At 48.2% G+C, this 24,114-nt stretch overlaps 2 protein-coding genes across 2 annotated transcripts; one reads left to right on the top strand and one right to left on the bottom strand.

Moving 5' to 3' along the window:
* The first annotated feature begins 5,388 nt into the window (after positions 1-5,388).
* On the top strand, positions 5,389-17,123 carry LOC135426003 (ATP-dependent RNA helicase DDX19B). Its single transcript, XM_064678911.1, has 12 exons — positions 5,389-5,526; positions 6,608-6,656; positions 7,036-7,089; positions 7,994-8,129; positions 9,938-10,030; positions 10,664-10,766; positions 11,304-11,418; positions 11,567-11,744; positions 12,126-12,363; positions 13,395-13,557; positions 14,192-14,383; positions 15,367-17,123. The coding sequence occupies exons 1-12, from the start codon at positions 5,470-5,472 to the stop codon at positions 15,426-15,428; spliced, it is 1,440 nt and encodes a 479-aa protein (XP_064534981.1). The 5' UTR covers positions 5,389-5,469; the 3' UTR covers positions 15,429-17,123.
* A 790-nt stretch (positions 17,124-17,913) lies between these two features.
* UBXN10 (UBX domain protein 10) lies at positions 17,914-23,280 on the bottom strand. The gene is made up of 2 exons (XM_064678918.1): positions 23,222-23,280; positions 17,914-20,219 (listed from the first exon to the last, which is right to left on the bottom strand). The coding sequence occupies exon 2, from the start codon at positions 20,205-20,207 to the stop codon at positions 19,338-19,340; it is 870 nt and encodes a 289-aa protein (XP_064534988.1). The 5' UTR covers positions 20,208-20,219; positions 23,222-23,280; the 3' UTR covers positions 17,914-19,337.
* Between the last annotated feature and the right edge of the window lie 834 nt (positions 23,281-24,114).

Genomic DNA, 24,114 nt, shown 5'->3' with positions numbered 1-24,114 from the left:
GGGAAAGCAAAGTCAAGTCCATGCAAGCATTGGAGAATTTCTCTTCCAAGGGGCCTCCCTGAAGCAGCCTCAACTACCAGCTCAGGCCGTGCTCTTCAGGGCTCCTTGCACTGCTCTTCAAAGGCCCCACAGATGTGGCTGCACAAACTCCCGGGGCAAGCCCTTCCACCGCCTGACCATCTCCATGGCAGCAAGTTTTCTCCTTCGGTGCGCTTGGAGCCCCTCGTGTCCCCTCGCACAGTGTTGTTTCTCTTTCCCCCAGTGCTTCCCCTCAGAGCACTTCACGCACCAACTCTGCCTTGCCTTAAACCTCCCGGGCCTGCAGAGCAGCCACGCTGCTGAGCTACTGGCAAGTTTCCCCATGGCTCTGGCTCTGTGTGGGGAGAGGGCACCACAGACAAGGCTTTCTTGCAGACCTCAAGGTGCCCCTTGATTCCATGATATTCCACAGGGTTCCTCTGATTCCATGAGGCCCCACATGTCACAATGGCCCCTTGATTCCATGAGGTTCCACAGTGTCACAAGGGTCCCTTTAGCTCCCTGTGGTTCTTTGACATCCCGTGACCTCCCGGCTCTTTAGGAGCCCTGAGAACTTCAACAGGGGGAAGTGCTGGATTCTGCCCTGGGATGGGGCAACCCCGCATGGATGGACAGACTGGGAAGGAGAGGCTGGAAAGCAGCGCTGGGAAAGGGCCCAGGGGGCAAAGGGCGAGAGCCCCGAAGCTACGAGAGCAGCCAAGTGCAGACCTGCATTTACCAGTCACCCAGGGAACTGCTTCCACAGGGCTCCTCCTTCTTTTTCCAAGCTCACTGCCACGCCCCTTGTCTCACTCGAACTTGCAGACTACCCAGAAGACCTGGGTGCTGTTTTGACAAAGCCCTCACCTTCCCCACTGGCCTTGAGCATGCCTGTCAGCTGCTTTTTTCACAAGGCACTCCACAATCTCCTCATATTGTTGCAAGGCTGCAAGTTTCAAGGGGGTAAATCCCCTCTAAAAGGAGACAGAATCCCCATTAGAAAGACACAGACAAGCTCTGCAACTCTTGGAAAGAGCAGCTTTACCCACATGCCAAGGTTACCTGGTTCTGAGCATCACTCTTGGCATGATGCTCCAGTAACAGCCCTGCTACAGCTGTATTTTTAGATAGCACAGCCAGGTGAAGGGCAGTGTTGCCGTCCGCATCTGCCAGATTCGGGTCGGCACCGTGGTCCAATAGAATAGCAACACAATCTTCCTGCTCCTGATGGACTGCCTGGGAACAACACACCAAAAGGAAAAGACTTCCAACTTTTACATCCATCCCCCTGTCACAACTCCCTCAGCTCCTGAATGCTGGCATAGAAGACCATCTGCAAAGATTAGCTAACAGAGGCCTATGGCGTGCCCATTGCAATAGGCGTGTTTCTATGGCCCTGCGCTGCAAGGAATCCTGCCAGACACCTCCCCTTTAACACACCATCACTAAGCCCCACCTACAAGCTCAGAAGGCATTCCACACACCTTCATCAGGGCCGTTCTCTTGAAGCTGTCAGTGAGGTTCGGCTGGCTGTTCTTTCTTAGCAGATATCTAATGACATCTGCATGGCCATTGGCCAAAGCCAGATGCAGATGTTATAGGTAAATGAAACTTAGGCTGAAATATAGCAGCAAAAATTTATTAAAGATTTATATAAAATGCAAATAAGCAAAACAGCGCGCTGGGCGGCCAGGGGAGACCCCTGCTCCACTCACGGCCCGCAAGCGCAGTGCGCTAAACCAGTAACCTTTATACCCTTAAATTCCCCTCCCACAGTCACTTGTTGTCCCTCTATTGGATCCGAGTTCGCAGGTCTGGTTCTGGTTGATTCTTTTGCAGGCCCATTTCAGTTGCCAGGTACTTCCCCATCCATAGTTTTAGGTAATCCTTCGTCCTTGAGGCCTAGTGTGTGAGTCCCTCCAGATGTCCATCTTGGATACTCTTTATCGTCCTCGTACTTGACCCTTTGATCCTTGTCCTTCCCTTCGTTACTTTAGGCGTACACTTTTAGACAATATACTTTTAGAAAAACAAGATACAAAACACTTATTCAGCAAGGCACAATAATTTGTCTTGTCAGCTTAAAAACTGCAGCTACAGGACTATCAGCCTATAGTAGTGACAGATTAATTAACCATTCTGCAGCTTGCAGTTCTCCAGCCTTAACAGAACATTGATTACAATAACATATATATAGGAATATAAAATGCAATACAATTGAATGAGTAAATTTCTTTACTACTACTAATTTGATAAGTAAACTTTACTACAATACTACTACTAATTTGATGAGTAAATTACTACTCCTAATCTATTACAGGGAGGAATGGGGAGGGGCATTCAGGGGTGGAGGAGGGGTGGCTGAAGCCAGGGGAGACCAGGGGCGGGGAGACCCCAAATCGCCCCTTATTGCCCCCCAAAATCCTCGTGCTTTGCTCGGTTCCAAGTCTGGAGAGGGCAGGGGACGTGGGGGGACCGAAGGGGGGTCAGTTGGAGACCCTCCCCCACACCCGGGGGGGTGGGAAGGGAGGGGGAGGGGCGGGGCGGGGCTCACCCGGGTGTTACTTGTACACTCGGAGTAGGGCCGTGAGCGGGGGCACAGCAGCGACTAGTACCATTCCTGTGCCTGCCACGGGAACCCCGCCGGGTATGAGGGACACCCCCGGGAATGAGGGAGACACCCAGGAACACCCACGCCGATGAGGAAACCCCATCATGAACCAGGGACCCTTCCCCCCCAGAAACGGGGACTCCAGGGAAAGACAGACCACCCAGGAAAGAGAGACCCCCCCGGGAATGAGGGAGACACCCCAAGACTGAGGGACACACACCCCCCCCGTGAAACAGGTAGCCTCGGCAATGAAGGAGAATACCAGGAACACCCACACCCAAGGGAAACTGCCCCCCTTCCCGAATAAAGTACCTCCCCCACGGCAAAGCCGGACCACTCCATGAAACAGGGATCCCCGGGAATGAAGGACACTCCTCCCACAAAAGAGGGACCCACAATTAACAATGAGCATGAATTCAGTACTATTTGCGCTACATATGCAGCAAGAGCTTTCTGCATGGGCACCTTTGGTCTGGGAGGAATCTTCATCTGTATTGAATTTTGGCAGTCACATGGCCCATTGCAGTGCAGAGCGCCTGCAAGCGAACAACTGCCCTTCCACCCAGGAAAAAAAGCCCTGACCCTCCGTCTCTCGTGTGCAGTTGGTGCGTCACTCTTGGCACCATAATGCCATTTTTCTTAGCCTAGAATGCTCTAAAAAATAAGTAATAGTATATTTAAATGATAAATAAAATACAACCCTGTTGGTAGATGATGATAATAAAACACGGGGCTGGGGAGGGACTGCCTTCTCCTTCTCCTCCTCCTCACAGCAGGTTTGTGTGTGGACAAGGAGACTCCAACCTGAGATCTCTAGTTCCAGCACAGCCAAAGTCTTCTGGTGAGGGGAATTAAGCATTTATTTAAATTAATCTGAATATTTATTTCATGTTTAAATGAATAAATATATTATTATATGACAGCAGAGTCTCCAGCAAAATGAAAGACCCTGCATGGTGGCTGAGGAACCAGAAACCCACAGGAAATCCACACCTCCAGAAACCCACTCCTGTCCCAGAGCAGAAACCAGGAACCCACAGGAAACCCACACTTCCAGAAACCCATCTCTGGTCCAGAGGCTGAGGAGGAAAGTCCTTCCTCATGTACAGAACAGAGAAACACCTGCCACAATCACACCTCACTGACAGTCTCCAGAGCCCTGAAAATCCCAAGGAATTATTGCAGCCAAGGTTAATGGGCAGAAAGGAGGAAGAGGAGGGATCTGCCCCCAGCCAATACTGCCGAACCACAGGCAGTTGTTCTCTTCTCAGTGCCTCAGTTTTCCTATCTCTGAAATGGGGCTAATCTAAATCTGTTTATGGGAGGTGTGTCTGCAAGGAAACATTAAATTGGGAAGCACGAGACCATCAGCCTCTGGGACTTCCCACATTCACCTTTATTTTTACCCTAATTAATGTCTCAGATTTGGTCTTGGCTGCCTGCCCTGTTTCCATTGAAAATCTCCTCGTGTTCAGCTCCTGCGTTCAGCATCCTCCTGCGATGTGTTGCCAGAGAAAAAATAAGCCATGACATCACCTCCACAAATAAAGCTGCAAAACCCCAAAGTTCACCTGTGGGGCTGGGAGGGGCTCCCACCTCTGAGCAGGAAACTTAATTAGATGGGAAAGCATCAGATGACAATATTTGATAATTATGGGGTTTACTTTTAAGGTAAAAACAAACCACAGACAGGTGTGTAAAGAGCAATAGTGAAGTGTCTGGCCCTACTTGGGACAAGATTTCTCAGCACAGAAGGAAATAACAGTTCAGATGAAAGTTTCAGGCTGTGGGAACAAAGTGGCTCCATGTCTCCAGTAAAAGGGAGAGGGAATATTGAGACAAGGAAATAACCCTCAGCTTGGGAAATTCTAGCTGGTGCCTGTGGGCTTGGCCATTTTACTGGCCCTGCTGCATGTAACAAAACACAAATTCAGACCCTCATCAAAGGCTGCTCCTTCAAACAAGGTTCAAGGAAGGGAAGAGCAGCCCAGTGAGGAAATCCCACAGGCTCTTCCCACACTTTTTTCCTTTCTACTTTCCCTTTTACTCCCCTTTATTCCAGGAGCTTTAAAGAACAGGTTTGATACTAGGTCTAAGCCAGATCCTGCCCTACAGTAAGAGACAGGACAGAAGTGACTCGTCCAGCTCCTGCCACTTCTACACCTCTGTGACTCATCCTACAACTTCATTTTCATCTACACCTCTGTTCCAGAGACAGAGCTGCTTGTTCCCTCCCAAATGTCACAGCATCTGTGTGATTTCCTCCAGCCTCACCTCCCAAAGGGACTCCATTCCACGGGAAACAGAAGCCCCAGCCCCACACCAAAGAGGGGGGCAGAGCCTACATCAGACAGCATGGCAGAGTCTGACCCCAAAAACCCCACACCACATGGGGGACTGAGCCCCACATCGTGCAAGGCACAGTCTGACCCTCAGACCTTTCCAAGACACATGGGGAAAGAGCCCACACCAGACAGCAGAGCCTGACCCCACCCCCACACTATATTGGGATCCCAGCCCCACATCACACATCCCAGCCTCCCACCGCACAGGGGTCACAGGCCCCACAAGATAGCATGGCACAGCCTGACCTCCCAGCCCTAGACCATACAAGGGTCCAAGCCCCAGCACTAGATCATACCGGGATCACACCCCCAACCCCACCCCCACCCCACACTGCCCAGACCCTTCAAGCCCACTGCCCCCGCCACCCCCGGAACGCGCTGCCCCCGGAACGCGGGTGCGCGGCCGCGGTTGCCCTGGCGCGGGCGGTGCCGCGCGCGCGCAGGCGCCGCTCCCGCTCGGCGCCATCGCGGCTGAGCGGCCACCCCGGGCCGGCCATGGCCACCGACTCATGGGCCCTGGCCGTGGACGAGCAGGAGGCGGCGGCAGAGTCGGTGAGTGCCCGCCGAGGGCTGCAGGAGCTCGGGATGATCAGGCCCAGATCAGCGGCGCGGGGCTCGCGGGGCCGCCTTCTCACAAGAAAACAGCGATCGCAGAAAACCCTTTTTTCGCCCCATTTTCTGCCGCGGGGGCAGGGAGGACCTCGTGCCGTCACGGGGATGTCCCTGGGCTTAGGCTCTTCCTTTAGAAGCAAAAAAAAAAAAAAATCCCCCTTTTTATTTTTTTTTTAAATTTCTTTTCCTTCATCTGTTTTTCGCGTATCCAAAGGGCAGAGACGTCCCTGCCCTCCCCCTCCCCCTCTATCCATACACAGCACCGATTCAGGCACCCACCGAGCCTCAGTTATGTCTTCCAGCATCCAAAAAAAAAAAATCCCTTTTTCTCTTATTTTCTTAGGATCTACAGTTGTTCTAACCATACTGTGTTTTCTGTTTTCCCCCTCATCCTCCATCCAGACACAGCACCGTTTCAGGCAGCCACCCAGCCTCAGCTCTTGTTTTCCAGCTTCCAAAAAAATCCCTTTTTGTCTCCCTTTTTTTTTTTATGATAAGATCTAATTTTGAAATGGTGTTTTCCTGAGCCTACAAGTGCTGCATTGGGCATGGAGAGCGTTCACTGAGCCCCTGGATGTGGGGAGCACCCTCGGCGGGCTGCTCTCCCTGGCATATCGCAAGTGGTGAAACAAACTCATCCTGGCAGACCTTGTGCCACCCGGGAGTGTGCTTGAATCCTGTCTCCGTCTTGGGATGTTGATTTTTTTTCTCCCATTTTCCATCAGCAGACCTATTGGTGGAGACTGAAGATTCTGGAGAGAAAACACCTCCTTCTTTGTATTGTCATTACAGATTAGAAAACCTTGTATTTCTATTAAAACTTTTGCTTAGAAACAGTTGTATTTGCCTTAAAACTCTTGAAATCAAGTTAATCTCATACTTTCATCCCTTCCCATCGAGCAGGGTTTGGGCTGGGGCTTGTGCAATACTTAATAAATCCAAAGCTCAGGTTTTCCCTTCTGGAATTCGAATGTAGGAAGCCGTTGAATTTCTCTGATTTTGTGTTTTTCCTCATTTCTAGCTGAGCACTTTACACCTGAAGGATGAAAAAACCAAACCAGATGCCAATGGTGAGTTCCAGCTGCTCAAGTAGGCTTGAAATGGGTGGAACATTTTCCCGTGGGGTTCCAAGCGCTGCTGCCAAAGTAAATTCCTGATAAATAATGAAATTCCAGAAGAGGGAAAGACAAAGCTGAGGTTAGACAGCAGCAAAGACTAAATATTTTGCTGTCTTCAGGGAGCTCTGTGAGCAGAATCTGTTGGTGTGGTTGATAAACTCCACTTTGAGCTTGAACTTGGGTTTTCTCTGTACAGCAATGTAGCAGGGCAGTTGTCATCAGGAAAATGAGCTGGTTTGTAGCTTTTCCCACAATATTCCCAAGCTCCATGGGTGTGGGCTGTCTCTGAGGCCTGACCTCACGTGTGCCCCCCAAAACTGTTTTAATTTAGGTGCCGTTGTCAAGGCTGACGACAACGTGGAGAAGACAGAGGATGAGGAGAAGGGTAAGTGCCTCCTTGAAAAATGCTTTGTCAAGGAAATTAATATAATTATTAATTATAGTTATATTAATCTAATACATACTTAAAGTAAGTCTGCCTTATGTCCCAGGACGGCTGAGCTTGTATCCTGCCCCCAAGGACTTAATTGTAAGGCATGTCCTTCCTCCATAATACTTTCAAAGCCATTGTGTTCTGTAATAACTTGGGAGACTCCTGGATTAGTGTGGAGAGAAATAAGGGTGTAGCAGTATCCTCAAGGCAGGACTGGATACAGGAGCAGTTGGATGACCTGGAGCTGGGATTGCTGTAGCAACCAACATGTTGCATTTATGCAGTGGCTGTTCAGAGGTGGGTAATGGCTCGGAATCTCAGAAGGTGGTTTTAGGAAACAGATTTAGTAGCAAAACCCCAAAGTGCAGTGGTTTAACCTCATTTTAGTCTCACTTATCCTCAGCCCTTGCAGTGTTTCATTCAGTCCTGGAGTCTTTTAAAGTACCATTTATCCTCAAACTTCCCTTAGAAATAAAAATAAAGCCCTAAAAGGTATCTGTCCATGTGTCAGAGTGAGGCTTGAAGGGGCCCTTTACCCTGTCCCAGATAGAAACTAAGCTAAAATGTCTTAGATAACCAGAGTTCTGGATCTGTTAAAGTCCTCCCTAAAACAGTGCTCTCTTGCTTCATCTTCCTGGATATTAAATGTGAATCCCTGGGATCTCTTGATATTTCATTCAGAACATTAAATGTGAATCCCTGGGATCTCATGTCTCATCCAGGAAATTAGGGCTCTTTAAGCCATTACCCTCTAATGAAGAATTTTGTCCCTTTTAACTGGCTCGGCATTTCAGTGGGAGCAACACCTGGAACAGGCTGGGATTGATGGATCTATGTTTTCTACCTCCTTTCCCAGAGGACAGAGCTGCCCAGTCCTTGCTGAACAAGCTGATCCGCAGTAACCTGGTTGACACCACAAATCAGGTGGAGGTGCTGCAGAGGGACCCCACATCACCCCTCTACTCCGTCAAGTCTTTCGAGGAGCTGCGCCTGTAAGTGCCTGCTGGGATGAGCCAGAGCCTTCTCCGCATGGAGCTGTTTAATCCTGGGACCAGAAATATTAAACAGGCTCCCTTCTGGCTGTATTTTTCAGTCAATTTTAGGAAGCCTCAAACTTAGGGAGAGCAGCTATGACTCAGTTTTGTGAGACTGACAGCAGATGTGAGTTTGGAGCCCATCAGGTAGCTGGAACCTCTCCTTGTGTCCTGAAAAATTCCCTGGTTGCACAGGAGATACCACTTAAATGTGCATGGATCTGTGTTTCAGGTTACTGCCAATTTGTCATTAATAAATGAGCATATCATTTGTATTTAAATACAAGGAGAGTTGTTTTATCTGGGTGCCTTGTGAAGGTGTCCAGCTGAAACAAGCAGTGAATAGCACAAAGAGAAAAGCTTTTCTCTCCCAGCAATACTGGGTTTATGTACTGGAGAGACCAGTAACATTAGTATTTTCTGACGCTTCCCATTGAAAACCTTTACCAGTGCAGCTTTCAAGTGATATCTGTATTTAAGGCATGTACATAAAATAATGTGCTAAAGAGTCTGTCCCATTAGATTGTTGTGGTTACTCTGATCTCAGGTTTGTTGCTCTACAAGTTCCACAGAGAAATGGGAACTGAGGAGCCTTCTCCCAGTGAAATGTCAGGATGCTGTTTTGCTTTTTTAACGTTAGTGGTTGAATGTGGACAAAAAAAAATGGCTGACGTCCTGCAGTGCCTGTTAGACTAATTCCTGTATTTCAAAAGGCAAACAATCCCAGAGAGTTAATGACAGGGGCAGCCAGACTAATTGAGTCTTCATTTTGTTATGACTCGGTGTATCCTTGGCAACTGGTGCGGAATTGGGCTTTGTCTGTCCTTGCTTGGAGCAGCACAAGGTTACATTTTCAAAGAGCTTTTGTTCCAGCCATCAGTGGAAAGTAATACAGCATTTTTGCAAAAGCATGTTGTGCTGAGTAGGAAGTTATTGTAGTGGGAAATGTGGGCAGGAAACCTGTAACCTGCTTTGAAAGGAGAGCACTGGCAGCATCCAGGAAGCACTTGGGGATCGTCAGCTGAGACTTTCCAGCACCATAACCTGGATTGAGGTTGTTCAGGGATCTCCTTGTCTACACAAGTGTCTGATGAGAGTAGAAAGGTCCCTTGAGAAAAAGCAATAGGTGAGAATTTGTTGACCAGCAGTGTCACTACACAGTTTTGGGTGTGAGGGCTGAGTTGTACCCATGGATCACAAGGTGTAGTCACAGCAAACTAATTATCAGTCGTTTCCCTCAGCCAGCATCGCTCTGATGTTCCACCGTCAGTTGTAATACCGAATCCACATGACCTAAAGTCCTTGCAATGATCTCATGATGTTTCTCTTCATCCAGTTCCTCACCTACTGAGGTCACTTTGTCCTGTGTTTGAGTCGTCAAGGAGTGATAATTTTGGCACCAAGATTAGGCATGGCTGAGGAAATGGGATTGGCCTGAAGGACAGGATTAATGCTTTCTGCTCTGGGATTCCTGGATAGTCTGAAAAGCTGCTTTGGAACAAGCAGTTCTGGCCTTAGACACAGGGTTTGCCCTGGAGCCGGGACAGGCAGGCTGAGTGGTAGATCCAGGGGTTCTTGCAAAACTTCCTTTCCAGATTTCCTGTGGTCACTTGTAACTTCCAGATGCTGATCATAGTTGCTTCACTGGTGGGACTGTAGCAGGGACAGCCCTAGGTCATCTTGTCGGGCTTTTTTCTCACCTTTTTCAACACAAATGAAAACCAAATGTACTTTAAAGGTCACGATATAAAAATTCCTATTTTCAGGAAACCACAGCTCCTGCAAGGAGTCTATGCCATGGGCTTCAACAGACCATCTAAGATCCAAGAGAATGCCCTGCCCATGATGCTTGCTGAACCGTACGTGCACATTCTTCCCGCTGTCTTCCAGTATGGAAGGATTTGAAAGGCTTAGCGTGCTTTTCCTGGACTTTGGATGGGAGGTGGTGATGGGGAACCTGTCAGGATATGGACTAAGGGTTCCCATGCCACAGTGTGGTCATGAACTATGTGACACCAGCCCTGGATTTGTCATTTTCCTAGGGCCGGTACCAAATGCTCAGTGCTGTGGTCAATCCCATTTTCCTCATCAGTTTGGGGAGAAATAATGTGAAATAGCTCAGAAATCCTGGGTGGGTGAGAATAGCTGAGGTGCTGCACTGCCTGCGTGGCTGGTTTTCCTTTCTACAGCCCTGAGCTGGAATGTGTAAGGTACTGAGACACTGGGGGAGACATGAAATGGAAAAGTACTGACAGATAATCACAGTTCTCCTTGCAAATCTCCATAATCAAGAGATGTTGACAGAGACAGTTGGGCAGGAAGTAATTTCTACCCCATGGAGTGTAGCTGGCCAAATTAGCTGCCAGTCCAGAGCAAGGGGAAGCCTAACAGGTACCAAAATGCCACACACTGTGTTTTCTGTCTCGCCCAACCCTGGGATTGTGTTGTTTGTGGGGTTCACCCTCTGAGCCTGTGTCTGCTGTGCCCTGCAGCCCTCAGAACCTGATCGCACAATCGCAGTCCGGTACTGGCAAGACAGCTGCCTTTGTCCTGGCCATGCTTAGCCGTGTTGAACCCGGAAACAAGTATCCCCAGGTGAAGTTTCTAGGATGTGGCTGTTCCATGATGGATATCCTATGGATGGGGCGTTCTGTGGTGGTGCAATGCCATCTAGTGAAGAGCCTGAAATGTAAATTCATGGCTTGATGGAGCCATTATGTTGTTTCTTCTGTAAACTGCTTAACGGGGATGGACATTTGGGGATCTGTTAAAATGCCTTTAGTGCAAAAGGCATGGATTTTGCTCAAAACTTATTCCTTTCAGTCCTTCCCGTGCATCACACAGGATGCCATTGGTCTCTGAGGAGTTAAATCATTCTGGGAGGAATTAAATCAGAGAAGTATTGCAGGCTCAAGGGAGTTGGGAAAGTGGATTTGGGATGGAAAGAAAATATCTGACAACAGAGCCTGGAAAAGGACTTTTTTAACCCAGTTTCCTTATGGGGTAGTTGAGAAACTGTTCAGCTACTTGCATGTTTTCTTGAAAAGAACTTCAGCAAAGATTTTAAAAAGCAAGTGTGACAGTGTTGCCCTGGATGTTGATGATCTCAAACTTGTTATCCTGTCCCCGCAGTGTTTGTGCCTTTCCCCAACATACGAGCTGGCACTTCAAACAGGAAAAGTGATTGAACAGATGGGAAACTTTTATCCAGAGCTGAAACTTGCATATGCTGTCCGAGGCAACAAATGTGAGTAGGGGGAAGTGCCACCAGCAGGAATGAGAAAATAATGTTTCTTAGGTGCACCAGGAGATGAAATAGGCTGGATCAGAGAGGGGCAGAGCATTTCCCTATGTGCACAGCCATCCTACAACAGCCCTCCTTTCTGTCTTGGCAGTGGAGAGAGGGCAGAAGATCTCGGAGCAGATTGTAATTGGCACACCCGGCACCGTGCTGGACTGGTGTTCCAAACTGAAATTCATAGATCCCAAGAAGATCAAAGTGTTTGTCTTGGATGAGGCCGATGTGATGATCGCGACCCAGGGCCACCAGGACCAGAGCATCCGCATTCAGAGGTAGGGACTTGGACCATAGGGACAGCAGGGCTGGAGTCTTGACTGGTGTCTTCACTGATGATGCAAAAAGATTAAAATTATAGATTTAGCACTAATTCATATTAGAGGCATAATGTCAGGGGATGACAAGCAGTTCCATTTCCTTATAGAATAAAAAGATTGTCCCTGGAGCAGGCTTATTCCTTTTAAGAAGACAAGTCTGGGTGCCTCTGGTCTGTGAGGGAGTGATCAGGGGTGGGTAAGATTAGTGTTAGTCTTTCCAGCCTCTGAAATACCTGGTTCCAAGGTTATGGTTCTGCTTTCCCTGCAGCATTAATCCCATCAGGATATCAGGAGATGATGGTGGTATGTGGGAACTCTGCCCATTTTCCTCTCTTGCAGAATGCTCCCTAGGGACTGCCAGATGCTGCTGTTTTCAGCCACCTTTGAGGATTCTGTGTGGAAGTTTGCTCAAAAAGTTGTTCCTGACCCAAACATTATCAAACTGAAGCGCGAGGAGGAGACCCTGGATACCATCAAGCAGTATTATGTCCTGTGCAACAACAGAGATGAGAAGTTCAGAGCTCTCTGCAATATCTATGGTGCGATCACCATCGCCCAGGCCATGATCTTCTGCCATGTGAGTGCTTCCAGGGAATGTTAGTCCCAGTGACCCCTGCCCAAACCATTCTACGGTTCTGTAGTGGTTGCTTGTGTCAAAAAACTGGCCAGACATGGTTTTCAGAAAGAAACCGAGAACATAAATTGCCCTTTTTGCATCTCTGGCTTCCTCTAAGAGTGAAATCTTGAGAGCCAGGTTAGCACTTGTTTCCCTGGGATTGTCCATCCAGGAGACCACACTGGTCACTTTTACTCCTGAATAGTCATTTTATTTCCCAAAGTCCTCTGAAACAGAGTAACACACAGTTTTCCAAACCATACTTGGAATTACTGCAGGGAAAAAACCAGTGAGGTTGGAAAATGGGTGAGAATAAGGCAGAATGAGGGATGGGGAATTTTTTTGCTTCTGTGACTGATACAGAGCAGTCCCCTCATGTAATTGGGGATACGTCTCTGGAGTCTCCCTGTGGATCATACTGAGACTTTGTTTTCTTTTTTTGGAAGCCACCATAACAACTTTTAGGGAAGAACCCGTGCTGACAGCACAGAACAGCCAGGTAAAATGAGCTCAGGGTAAAACTGGAGTCTGCTATAGCAGTTTGCTTTTAGGCTGTCTCAGGACATAATTGGAGCTCAGAAAACTGCATCATAACTGGATTTAATTCAAGGCTGCGTAGAGCCTTTGTGGGATTTCACAACTACATTGAGCTCTAACTCTGCCATTTGCCAAGCTGAGTAGTTGTGTTTTTGTGACCATTTACATGAGTTTTCAGTGTACATGTGTCATACCAGTCTCCAGCAGATTGAAATTCAAGGAGGAGAGGACAAAGAAAAGGTGTCCTTTTCTTAATCAAGGGCTCCTATAGGGGCAGAGGCCCATTTTCCTCATTGTGATACAGTTTGTAACAGGGAGGGAGTGGGCACAGCACTTAATAGCCGTTTCCTTTTGAGACACAAACACAGCTGCTGAGCTTCCAGTGTCCCCCAGAGAGGTTTATTCCTGCTTTCCGGCATTAAAACTCCGTCTCAACTTTGGGCTGTGTGTTCCAGACTCGGAAGACAGCGGGGTGGCTGGCAGCAGAGCTGTCCAGGGAAGGCCATCAGGTGGCCTTGCTTAGCGGGGAGATGATGGTGGAGCAAAGAGCTGCTGTGATTGAGCGCTTCCGAGAGGGCAAGGAGAAGGTGCTGGTGACCACAAACGTCTGTGCCAGAGGTAGGACATGGTAGAGCGGGACCAGGGCAGGCTGGAAGGCGGTGCTTCCTAAGACAACACACCCCTGGCCAACTTGCAGGGAGAACTTCCCTCCTCAGATATTCCAGTCGGGACAAATTAGTGTCCTTACAGTAAAGATACCTGTGGGCAAACACAGGATTCCTTGTTGGCTTCCTGCAGCTTGAGATGGAAAAGTCCATCCTGTGAGAATTTCCTGCTTCTGGCACCAAGCCTGGCTTGTGCTGCTGACCCTCAGGGTTTGCAATAAACATGCTGAAGTATAGAAATCTGAAAAATAGTGAAATCCAGTTCACTATTCCAGTAGGAATTTGTGTTGCAATTTGACATCCTAGAATAGTTAAGACAGGATAGTCTTTGGAAAAAAAACAAGTAGTCCTTAGAGCTTCACAGAGGAGCAGAGAATTTCCACAATATTTAAGTGCTGGTTAAAGCATCTCCAGTTGCTTTTCCTTTGACTGTTTCAGTGGGATTTTCTGCACTAACTAGATGTTTTTTTTATTTCCAAGTACCCTGTGAGAATATTGCGGAAAAGCTCCATTACAGAGATTGAGGAGGCTGTTCCGTCTCTAAAAGGATTTAAATGTAGTTGTATAACATGATTTCTTTTTGTCAGGGATCGATGTAGAACAGGTCTCTGTTGTTATCAATTTTGACCTTCCTGTGGATAAAGATGGGAATCCAGATAACGAGACCTACCTGCACCGGATCGGCCGCACCGGTCGCTTTGGCAAGCGAGGACTGGCCATTAACATGGTGGACAGCAAGCACAGCATGAACATTCTCAACAGAATCCAGGAACATTTCAGTACGTACCCCCAGGCTTTCTCCTGTCTCTAAAATCGTGGGATTCCTGCAGAATTCTCAGTAGCTGGATGCTGAGCAGATCTAATGGGTGTTTGTTGAGCCTTAAACTGGTGGCAGAGGAGCACAGCAGGTGTTTGGTGTAGTGTCACTTGGGGTTGTGGCCTGCTGCCTGTAACATAAGTCAAGTGGTGTTTGCACATTCCAGAGATGGGTGATATGGTTTGAAGCTGGCTCCCTGCCAAGTCTCCAAACCTTACCACCAGAAGTCCCACTCCCCCCCCAAAAAACCTCAGGGAGAAGAGGGAGAAAAAACTAAGAAAACCTGAAACAAGAGAGAGACAACCAAAGTGAGATATATAAATATATTTACACTTATATACAATTAAAATATACAATTTCACAAGGGAAAGGGAAGGGGGAAGGGAACAAAACTAAAATAAAATATATATATATATATATATATATATTCCAATTAGTGACCCAATATCTAACAACTAAAAGAGTTAGCAAAGAAAATAGCTCACTACTCTCCTGGGACAACCGAGAGTCGCTCCGGAACGATCGCCGGCAACCTCTGTCTCCCAAGGTCAGCAAGGCCCAACCAGGCCTCGCTCCCCAACGCGGCAGACTCAACAGCAGGGAACCTGCACCTCCAAGCCGCCGGAAGGAAAGAGAGCGAAGGCCTCTCCTCCTTTCTTCTTATAATCTGGCTTATGTAAAAATCGTAGGGAATACTGGGTAAATCTGGACCCTTCCTTGGTTACAAACTGGTCACCAAGGAAGGCCTAGCCCAAACCACCACAATGGGTAACACTGGAGTACCCAGATGGGCCTCTGATAAAAGGAAAAAGTTTTAATTTATACTTTTAAAACCCAACTGAACATTCCCTGATAAGATAAAACTCCTCAAGTCCAGCTAAGGAGAGCAGCGTTCCCTTCTCTGTGATGTGTTATGAAATCTAACTTATTTCTCATCTTTCCTAGACAAAAAGATAAACAAATTGGATACTGATGACTTGGATGAAATTGAGAAAATAAATAACTGAAATAGCTGCTGGAACTGGTGTGTGCCCTGCTGTGGAAGCTCTCCCACTACAATTGGATCAGCGTTTGGATTGGCACAGCCTCTCGGCTCGTCCCGAAAAGGACTCTTCAAGATATGAGTACACAAAAATTACCTCATTTTCAAAATTGCAGTTGGACTTCAAATTGTGCAACTATGGGGAGGAAGAGGAAATGTTTACAGAAGCTTTTAACATTTCTTAGTTTAGCCTTAAAATGAGATGATCTTTGGAATTCTGAGAAATACACTTGCCAAAAGAGGGGCAATATGGAATTATCTAAAATTTAAAAAGGAAAAAAGAAACATTATTGCCTTTAATTGGAATAATGTGCAGCATTAACCTGATCAGTTTAAATTCAACAGCTGAATATATAATGGATATAAGTAAAGAAAAAACAAAAACCCAAACAAGGCAGCTGGTTTTTGGCTAAATACTCAACTTAGACAAACTAGGATGTCATTCTCTTGGCACTCCCCTGAGCTCTTTAAGTCTCATTTCTGGCTTCCTGATGGATTTGCCCTGCTTTTCCTTATGTATATTGTCCTGAGGATGTTTCCAGTAGCTCCTACTTGCAAACACAGGTGCCGTGTTGCTTTTGCTGGGCAGTATTTTCTTTTCCCTTGTCCTGGATTTGTTGGAATGGCCGCTCCCTGTGACAGGGGGTGGTGATGACATGTTTAACATGGCTAAGGTGTGGGAGGGTGGGGTGGGAGGGGCAATATGAAGGGAACTGTACTAATTCATTGTCTGCTTAAAATCCTCTCTGTGAATTAAATTCCCCCATGTGATTCAGTTCCCTATGCTGTGAAACTCAGCATGGATAATGTACACACGTGCTGGGCTTCACCCATCAGTTATATAGGAATAAAAGAAACAAAAGATCACGATAGCCTGTATTGACCAAGAAACTTACCTTTAGAACACCAGGTTTACCTGTTACAGTACCAGAGTTTTGAGTTAAATTGCTCAGCCAAATTGCAGGTGGGAAGTGCTCCATAGTGCAAAATAGGTCATTGGTCCCTGCCCTGGGGTGTTCTATGGATGAGGTAGGAGTCACAATTCCTGGAGAAGAAAGGATTTACACCTCCTGTGTGTTGGGACCATTCTCATGCGCACAGCTGGAAGCCTGTGGGCTGTTGCCCAGCCCAGTTTCCAGGAGAAGGAGGCTCCTGAACTAGAATTTAGGGTGCACAGCTCACGGCCCTGCTACTCAGTGTGGGAATCATGTCAAAACAAATGTATAAATTGTAAATTTAAACTATGACTTGTTTTCTTTGCAATTCTGGCCACCATATTCTGTTCAAAGACAGGAACATGGATCCTTTTACCAAGTAAAAAAAGGCTCATTTAAAATGTACCTAAAATTTTAGGAAATTGTGCACCCTTTTATCAATTTGTATAAAAGCTTTAGTGAAGAAAAAAAAAACGCTTAAAATTAAACTTTTTGTATTCTGGGGTGTATCTATTTTTATTCTGTTGGAATCCTATTTAAAGTGGCAGGTGAGTGAGTGCTTACCTGTCGAGTGGAAGACTTGATTTTATCACCTACTTTCCCAGTACAGCTGAATGACCTGGTGACAGCAGAGTATTGGGCTGAATTGTCATGGAAGCTGCTGCTGGTCCTGTGTGCTGTTTCTAATGTACTTTTAATTGGAATAAAGAACACATACTGAATGATGCCTTTGCTGATTTCTTGCTTGAATGCTCTGTTGGTGTTTAAAAGCCTCGGGTAAGGACATTCCCAGGAGTCATAGTAAGTTTTCTATTTATGACCACCTCATTCTGTGACAGACTGAATTTCAATGCTGAAATCCTTAAAAGATTCCCACAAGGAACTTTGTTAAGTGATGTCACACAATAAATGAGGTCAGATAAGTATTGTTATTCCTCCCAGTGCTTCTTGTGCTGGACTTTTTGCTTCTAAAACCTCCCCAGAAGAGTTTTGAAGGGAAGAGAAGGAGGACTGAGGAAGAAAATAGTTGTTTTCCCTGTACTGTGCTTGCCTAGATAAAGACTTCATGTGGGTTTTGGACAAAGAAATCATTAAAATGCTCATCTTCGGAGATGCTGTAATCTGGGTGAGGTGGTTAGAACCAAACTCATCCAGCTTTATCTTAGATATGCAGGAGGAACATCCTCCAGCATGAGAAGTCCACTGTGATCCAGGCTATTATGTTATCTTACTCTTCTGTTCTTGCTTAGAGCATCAGCCCCTGCACTTTCACATCTCCGTGGTGGTCCCTGTGTCTGATAACAGCTTGTCACTGATCCAAAGTGCTTCCTCCCTCACTGCTGTGTTGTATCCAACACAGGATGGAGATCCAAACTCCAGGAAGGCCAGTGCAAGGTGGTGTGGAGGGCAGATGGCTGATCTGGGCAATCCCTGATCTATCTGCCATCAAATTAAGGGCATTTCTTAAGAGGAGATGTGACGGATAAACCTCCAGCTCACATAAATCATTTGAAGTTCAAGTTTCAGCCTGAAAGGTTTTATTGGCTGTACTATCACAGGATGGAAACACTCTGAAATGGTGAAGTAACACAGTACACAACAGTCAGAACAAGGGATTTAGCCACCTAATGCTGAAGGGAATATAGAAAATCATTCCTTTTCCTGAACTACTTTGTTCCCCGCTATGGTTTAGTTGAAGGCATCTGTGTGTTTCAATATCTGGGATTGCTGCTGTGCAATTCCATCACCCACAGCAGCAGGTAACTGTTTCATCAGGTACTGGTTCTATAAAGCCATGGACCCTGAACGCTTATTTAACATCAGATACTACACTTGTGATCAGCACCAGCATCAGCTTTCTGCTCCTGTTGTGTTTCTGCTCCTGAGGTGGGCTGGTTTGGCAGTTACACTGAGGTTTGAAATAATAAACTGGGTTTGCCTCAAACCATTTAAAGTCGCTCATCTCTGTAGTAAGTGATCCATTTTTTAAGTAGATTGAATTATTTGAATTTTCATTAGATACTAGAAGATATTTTTTTTAGCACAAGCACGTTGTAGTTACCTAAACCTGCCAAACAGCCTTTTAATGATGGTTTAGTAAAAGATGGTGTGAGCCAATTCCTCAGTCAAATCTCATTAATACATTTTTATTTTAAAATTCCCAAAACAACACTTTGCTTCTTGGACTAACTCACTTCAGTGTTAAGGTGTTAAATGGAGTTATTTGTAACATCCCTTCTTAATTATTCATCTGTTCTTACCTACAGATCACACAAGCTGAATGAGAGAAGGGAAACTAAGGAGAAAATCCTGCTGCTCACCAAGACAAAGTAATAACTATTTGTTCTTAAAAAAGTGATTTAGTCACAGTAAAGAGCTGGACTGAGGTTACCCAGAAAGAGCTGAGCCCTCACAGGTATTTTACAATCAGTCTTGCAATTTAATACTTCCTAATAACCCATTAATGTGTTAATACTCTTACTTCCAGATGGTTTAGGGGTTTAAGCTCCTTTTCAGTCTCTTGATGTTTAGGATGATGATCAGCTACTGAGTCCTGCAGGTAAAACAGTTCTGTTTCTACCTTCCCAAATAGGTGCATCCAGATCCACTCTGGGAAGTAGTACCTTCCCAAAACAGAGAAAAGGACAAGAGGAGAGGTCTTGGAAACTTGAGTTTTCAAAAAAGAACATCAGCAACTTCAACAAACCAAAAAGACTGAAGGTTGGTGGCACTCAGGAAGCAATTTGTGATGGCACAGGTGAAACAAGCTGCTCTTTATGATGCAGGTTTATACACCTGAAATACTATTTCTCAACATCCATAACTGCTTCATGGGAATTTGTGAAAGATGGCAAGAGTAGGCCCAGGAAACATCAGACTCAGTTTTTTTTGGAAGAAGCAACGCATCCCACTCAGCAGAACGACCCATCTCCGTGTGCCTAAAGATCTGCTGCATCGTGCTGCTTGTCCTGTCGAATGCACAGCACCGACTTGTGGAGGATCCCACATTCGTGGAGGGACTTTGTAAGGTCAGAGAAGCTCCTCCGGGGGACTTCCATCGTTTCAATGCTGCAGTGTTGGTAGTTGGCCAACAATTTCTGTCCTGCCATGGCAAGGACTGTCAGGAGACTGTCAGAGGGTTTGAAGTGGTGCTCAAACCTCTGGCCAGAGGGAGACCGGACCGCGAGCAGCACGTGGGGCTCTTCTAAGCTTAGAGGGGACATGGAAGGGCTCTCCTGCCTCATTTTCCTTCCCCACTTCTCAGGGGGACAGTGCATGTGGGAGCTCTCCTCAGCGGGAACATCGCTTCCTGACAGTGTACTGCCAGATCCCTGTTCTCCAGACAGAGTTTTGCTGAATTTCAGAGTGTTCTTCTGCCCCTCACTCACTTCCAGCCGGTCGGTCTGTTGAGCCAGCGCTTCCATGGCATTGCTCCCTACGCCCTTCCAGCCAATGGAGGGGAGCACCCGGTACTTGTTCAGGGAAGAGGAGGTCTTCAGAGGCACTTGCTGCAGGAGCTCCGGGATTTCCTCAGGAGACACCTGAGTGGGTGGGAACGCCAGTTTTGTGAGTGGTGCTCTCTGGCTGCTCGCTAATCCCCGAGGAGAGGCTGCCGGTGGGGAAGAAGGCACTTGGCATGGACAGGCTTCCACATCCTGAGGGTGGCTGAAGCTTGGCCTTCTGCGTCCCTTGGCAGATTTGGGCCTGGTGACGTGCATGGTGACAGTGCTGGCCCACAGGAGAGCGGCTGTGCTCGGAGGGAAGCAGAGCTGAGCTAGTGCTGTGTCCAGGAAAGCCACTGTGGCCATTGCACCTGCAGGCTGCGAGCAGAGGGAATAGTTACAGGAACTGGCCAGGAAGCTTCTAGAGGGTTTAATCTCCCTATGGCTCCCACACTGTGCTGTGTGTCAGCTAAAAAGAGAATAAATGTAGTGGGTCACTGTGTGGGCAGTCCTGTGGTGCAGTAAGGGCAGTGGGAGATGTGTTATTTATAGGGGCTAGATTTGTCAGGAGTTGTGTAAACTTGACCCAGAGCATCAGGAAGTTGTGCCCTTCCCCACTGAAAGTAAGTTTTTTGATGGAAAGAACAATTTTTTTTTTTTAATTCTGAAGCTGGAAACTCAGTGCAAATGGGAGATGAGTAAACTTCAAAGCACAGCCCTGGCCTTTTCACTGTTCCTGCAGTGGCAGATTGAGTTCCCATTGTGGATTTTGGGGTAAGATTGACTACACTTCGCTTTTTAAACATCTCTGAAGATCCTTGAGGTTGAAAACCCCTGATTCAATACAGAGAAACTCATTCTAACCCTTCTGTGACCAAAAGCTGCTTAACAGAATGATTTACCCAAGGGAATGGCTGGAGCTGTGTCAGGGGAGGGTTAGCTTGGATCTCAGGAAAAGGTTCTTCCTCCAGAGGGTGGTTGTGCACTGAACAGGCTCCCCAGGGCAGTGGGCACAGCCCCAAGGCTGCCAGAGCTCCAGCAGCGTTTGTACCACACTCTCAGGGACATGGAGGGATTGTTGGAGTGTCCTGTGCAGGGCCAGGGGTTGGACTGGATGGTCCTTGTGGGTCCCTTCCAGGTCAGGATATTCTGTGACTGTGATGCAACCTCCACTAAAGATAAAGCCATGTTCTGCTGCATGTTCCCCAAGTTAAGCTGCACTCAGAGCGCTTGGCTGTACCAGGACAGGCCTCGTGACAGCCCAGCCAGCCGGGTCGCAACTTCACAACAACCCTTTGGGAAGTGCCACAGGGTCATACACCCCCCCTTCCATTCCGGTGGTTTGCATGGCAGCATTTATCAAGGGAAAAAGAAAATCAACTTGGATTGCTTGGCATTCTCCAGAAATGACAGTGGGACTCAGCTGCTGTTTGTCACCCCAGCACAGGGCAGGGTCTGTGCAAACCTCACAGCGTTCAACAAAGCCAAGTGCAAAATCTTACAGCTGGGTCAGGGCAATCCCAAGGCACACTTGGGTGGAGAAGGGATGGAGAGCAGCCCTGCAGGGAAGGACCTGGGGGTGCTGGGGGATGAAAAGCTGAATATGCCCTGTCCATGTGTGCTCACAGTCCAGAAACCCTCTGTGCCCTGGGCTGATCCCCCAGTGTGGGCAGCAGGGGAGGGGGGGATTCTGCCCCTCTGCCTCCTCAGGTGGGACCCCCCTGCAGAGCTGCCTCCAGCCCTGGGGGCCCAGCACAGGAAGGACGTGGAGCTGCTGGAGCCAGTCCAGAGGAGGCACCAAGAGGATCAGAGGGATGGAGCAGCTCTGATATGGGGGAAGGCTGAGAGAATTGGGATTGTTCAGCCTGAAGAAGAAAAGGCTTCAGGGTGACCTGATTGTGGCCTTTCATTAGCTGAAGGAGCTGACAAGAAACACAGAGAGAGTATTTACAAGGTCCTGGAGTGACAGGACAAGGGGAAATGGCTTCCCGCTGCCAGAGGGCAGGGTTAGATGGGTTATTGGGAAGAAATTCTTCCCTGTGAGGGTGGTGAGACCCTGGCACAGCTTGCCAAGAGAAGCTGTGGCTGCCCCATCCCTGGAAGTGTCCAAGGCCAGGTTGGACAAAGCTTGGAGTAACTTGGGCTAGTGGAAGGTGTCCCTGCCCATGGTAGGGGGTAGGACTGGAGGAGCTTTAAGGTCCCTTCCAACCCAAAGCATCTGGGGATTCTATTCTAAATCAAATAGAGGGAACAGCCCTGGTGGTGCTTTGCCAGCAGTGTGTTATTTACCACTCGATTTCTCCTCCAGCTCTGTGAAATGGAAACGCTCAGCAAGACAGAGTCCTAGCACACCCTTGCCCAGCCCCAGCTGACAGACCTGTCCCTCCTTAGCCTCCAGCAGAGCCAGACAGGGACACCCACCCGGGTGACTCATCCCAGTTTCCCAGGAGCTTGTGGGAGGGAGGGGAGTGTGTGCCTTCCCCTTAGTGCTCCTAACAAATAAACTCCAAGGCAACAAGGCACTGAGGAAGGACTCCCAAGCCCAGGGGAGCACTTACAGATATCACCAGTAACACTGCCAGTTCCAAGAACTAAAACCTCAAACAACTAACCCGTGAGAAACCATAGGGGGACCCTCCTGTGAGGGCCTGTACCACTGCAGCACAGTATATGTCAAAGATTTACCAAGGGGAGACACTTAAAATACAGTGCCTGGGGAGGAGTTAGGATGGGAACCTGCAGCCGGGTGCCCCCAAAATAGTGACACCAGGGCCTGGGATGGTGACAACTCCAAATCCCAGCCCTACATCACAGAACAACAGAATGGGTGAGGCTGGAAGGGACCACAGTGGCTCATCTAGTCCCATCTCCCTGCTCCAGCAGGGTCATCCCAGAGCACATGGCACTGGATTGTGTCCAGACGGTTCTGGAAGTCTCCAGTGAGGGAGACTCCAAACCCTCTCTGGGCAACCTGTGCCATGCAAAAAAGTTCTTCCTCATGTTCAGGTGGAACTTCCTGGGCATCAGTTCCTGCCCGTTCTGTCTTGTCCTGGTGAGGGCTGGCCCAGCCCAGCCCAGCCCAGCCCCACAGCAGAGCCCTCGGTGCCACAGCCAGGCCTGGGCCACACAGCCGGGCTTAGGGCTGAGCCCAGCACCAGGACTAGGCCTGAGCCCACAGCCCAGTCCCACTGCCGGCCCCCACGGCAAGAGAGCACAGACCCGGGCACTATAACGCGGCTCCACCGCCCCCCAGCCAACCCCGATCCCTCACCCTGATCCTGATCCCAATCCCGGCCCCGAACCCCGATCTCGGTCCCTTTATCCCGGTCTCTTTATCCTGGTCCCAATCCCGGTCCCGTTATCCCGATCCCGTCTCTCACCTGTTCCGACCCGCCCGCGCCCGCCGGCCGACGCCGTTGCCATGGAGACCGCGCCACTTCCTGTCACGCGGAAGGCCCCGCCCACCGCAACGCGCCGATCCCAGCACCGCCCCGCGGGAATGGGAATAGGAATAGGGATGGGACAGGGATGGGAACAGGAATGGCACAGGGATAGGACAGGGATGGGACAGGGATCGGATGGGGTTGGACAGGGATGAGAACAGGGATGGGGAAAGGGATTGGATAGGGGTGAGATGGGGATGGGATAGGAATGGCGTAGGGTAAGTAACTTTTTTTGCCGAAGATTTTGTTAACCCAGGAGTCAGTTATTTCGCTTTAGGAAAAGGTTCCCTTGCCACTTTCTCAAAACAGTGCTGTTCTCTCCCTCCACGCTGCATTCCAGAAGCTTGCTCTCCGACATGTGAGGAGAGAGCAGATGCCATAGGCCTTGGCATTCCAGCGGGGAGAGAGGGGGAGTGGAGATAATAAAAACTCGAAGGGGAAAACAGGAGGTGCCTTTTGCCCCTGGGGGCCCAATGCGCCGCATCGTAAAAAAAGGAATCCTTTTCTTTTAAACCTTCCACTGCCTTGGCGTTCTTGGGAAGAATACCTGTGTATGTTTTACCTTACAGATGGGATACAGATGGGATAGGGATAAGAACAGGGATGGGAACAGGGACGGGACAGGGATGGGATAGGAATGGGGATAGGGATGGGGACAGGGATGGGATAGGGATGGAAACAAGGATGGGAAAGTGATGGGATAGGGCTGAGGACAGGGATGGGATAGGGATGGAAACAGGGATGGAATAGGAGTGAGAACAGGGATGGGAGAGGGATGGGGACAGGGGTGGAACAGAGATGGAACCATGGCTTGGGACAGCCGGGATTCC

Source organism: Pseudopipra pipra, chromosome 22 (genome assembly GCF_036250125.1).
Source record: "Pseudopipra pipra isolate bDixPip1 chromosome 22, bDixPip1.hap1, whole genome shotgun sequence".
Lineage (NCBI taxonomy): Eukaryota > Metazoa > Chordata > Aves > Passeriformes > Pipridae > Pseudopipra > Pseudopipra pipra.
The sequence above is the reverse complement of the archived record's forward strand: the minus strand, read 5'-3'. Positions and strand labels throughout refer to the sequence as shown.

Bases quoted from the DNA above. Each gene is read 5' to 3' on its own strand.
- LOC135426003 (XM_064678911.1), top strand. From the start codon at position 5,470: ATGGCCACCGACTCATGGGCCCTGGCCGTGGACGAGCAGGAGGCGGCG. The intron at 8,130-9,937 runs GTAAGTGCCTGC...TCCTATTTTCAG, and splicing joins TCTTTCGAGGAGCTGCGCCT to GAAACCACAGCTCCTGCAAG. The intron at 10,031-10,663 runs GTACGTGCACAT...TGTGCCCTGCAG, and splicing joins CCCATGATGCTTGCTGAACC to CCCTCAGAACCTGATCGCAC.
- UBXN10 (XM_064678918.1), bottom strand. From the start codon at position 20,207: ATGGCCACAGTGGCTTTCCTGGACACAGCACTAGCTCAGCTCTGCTTC.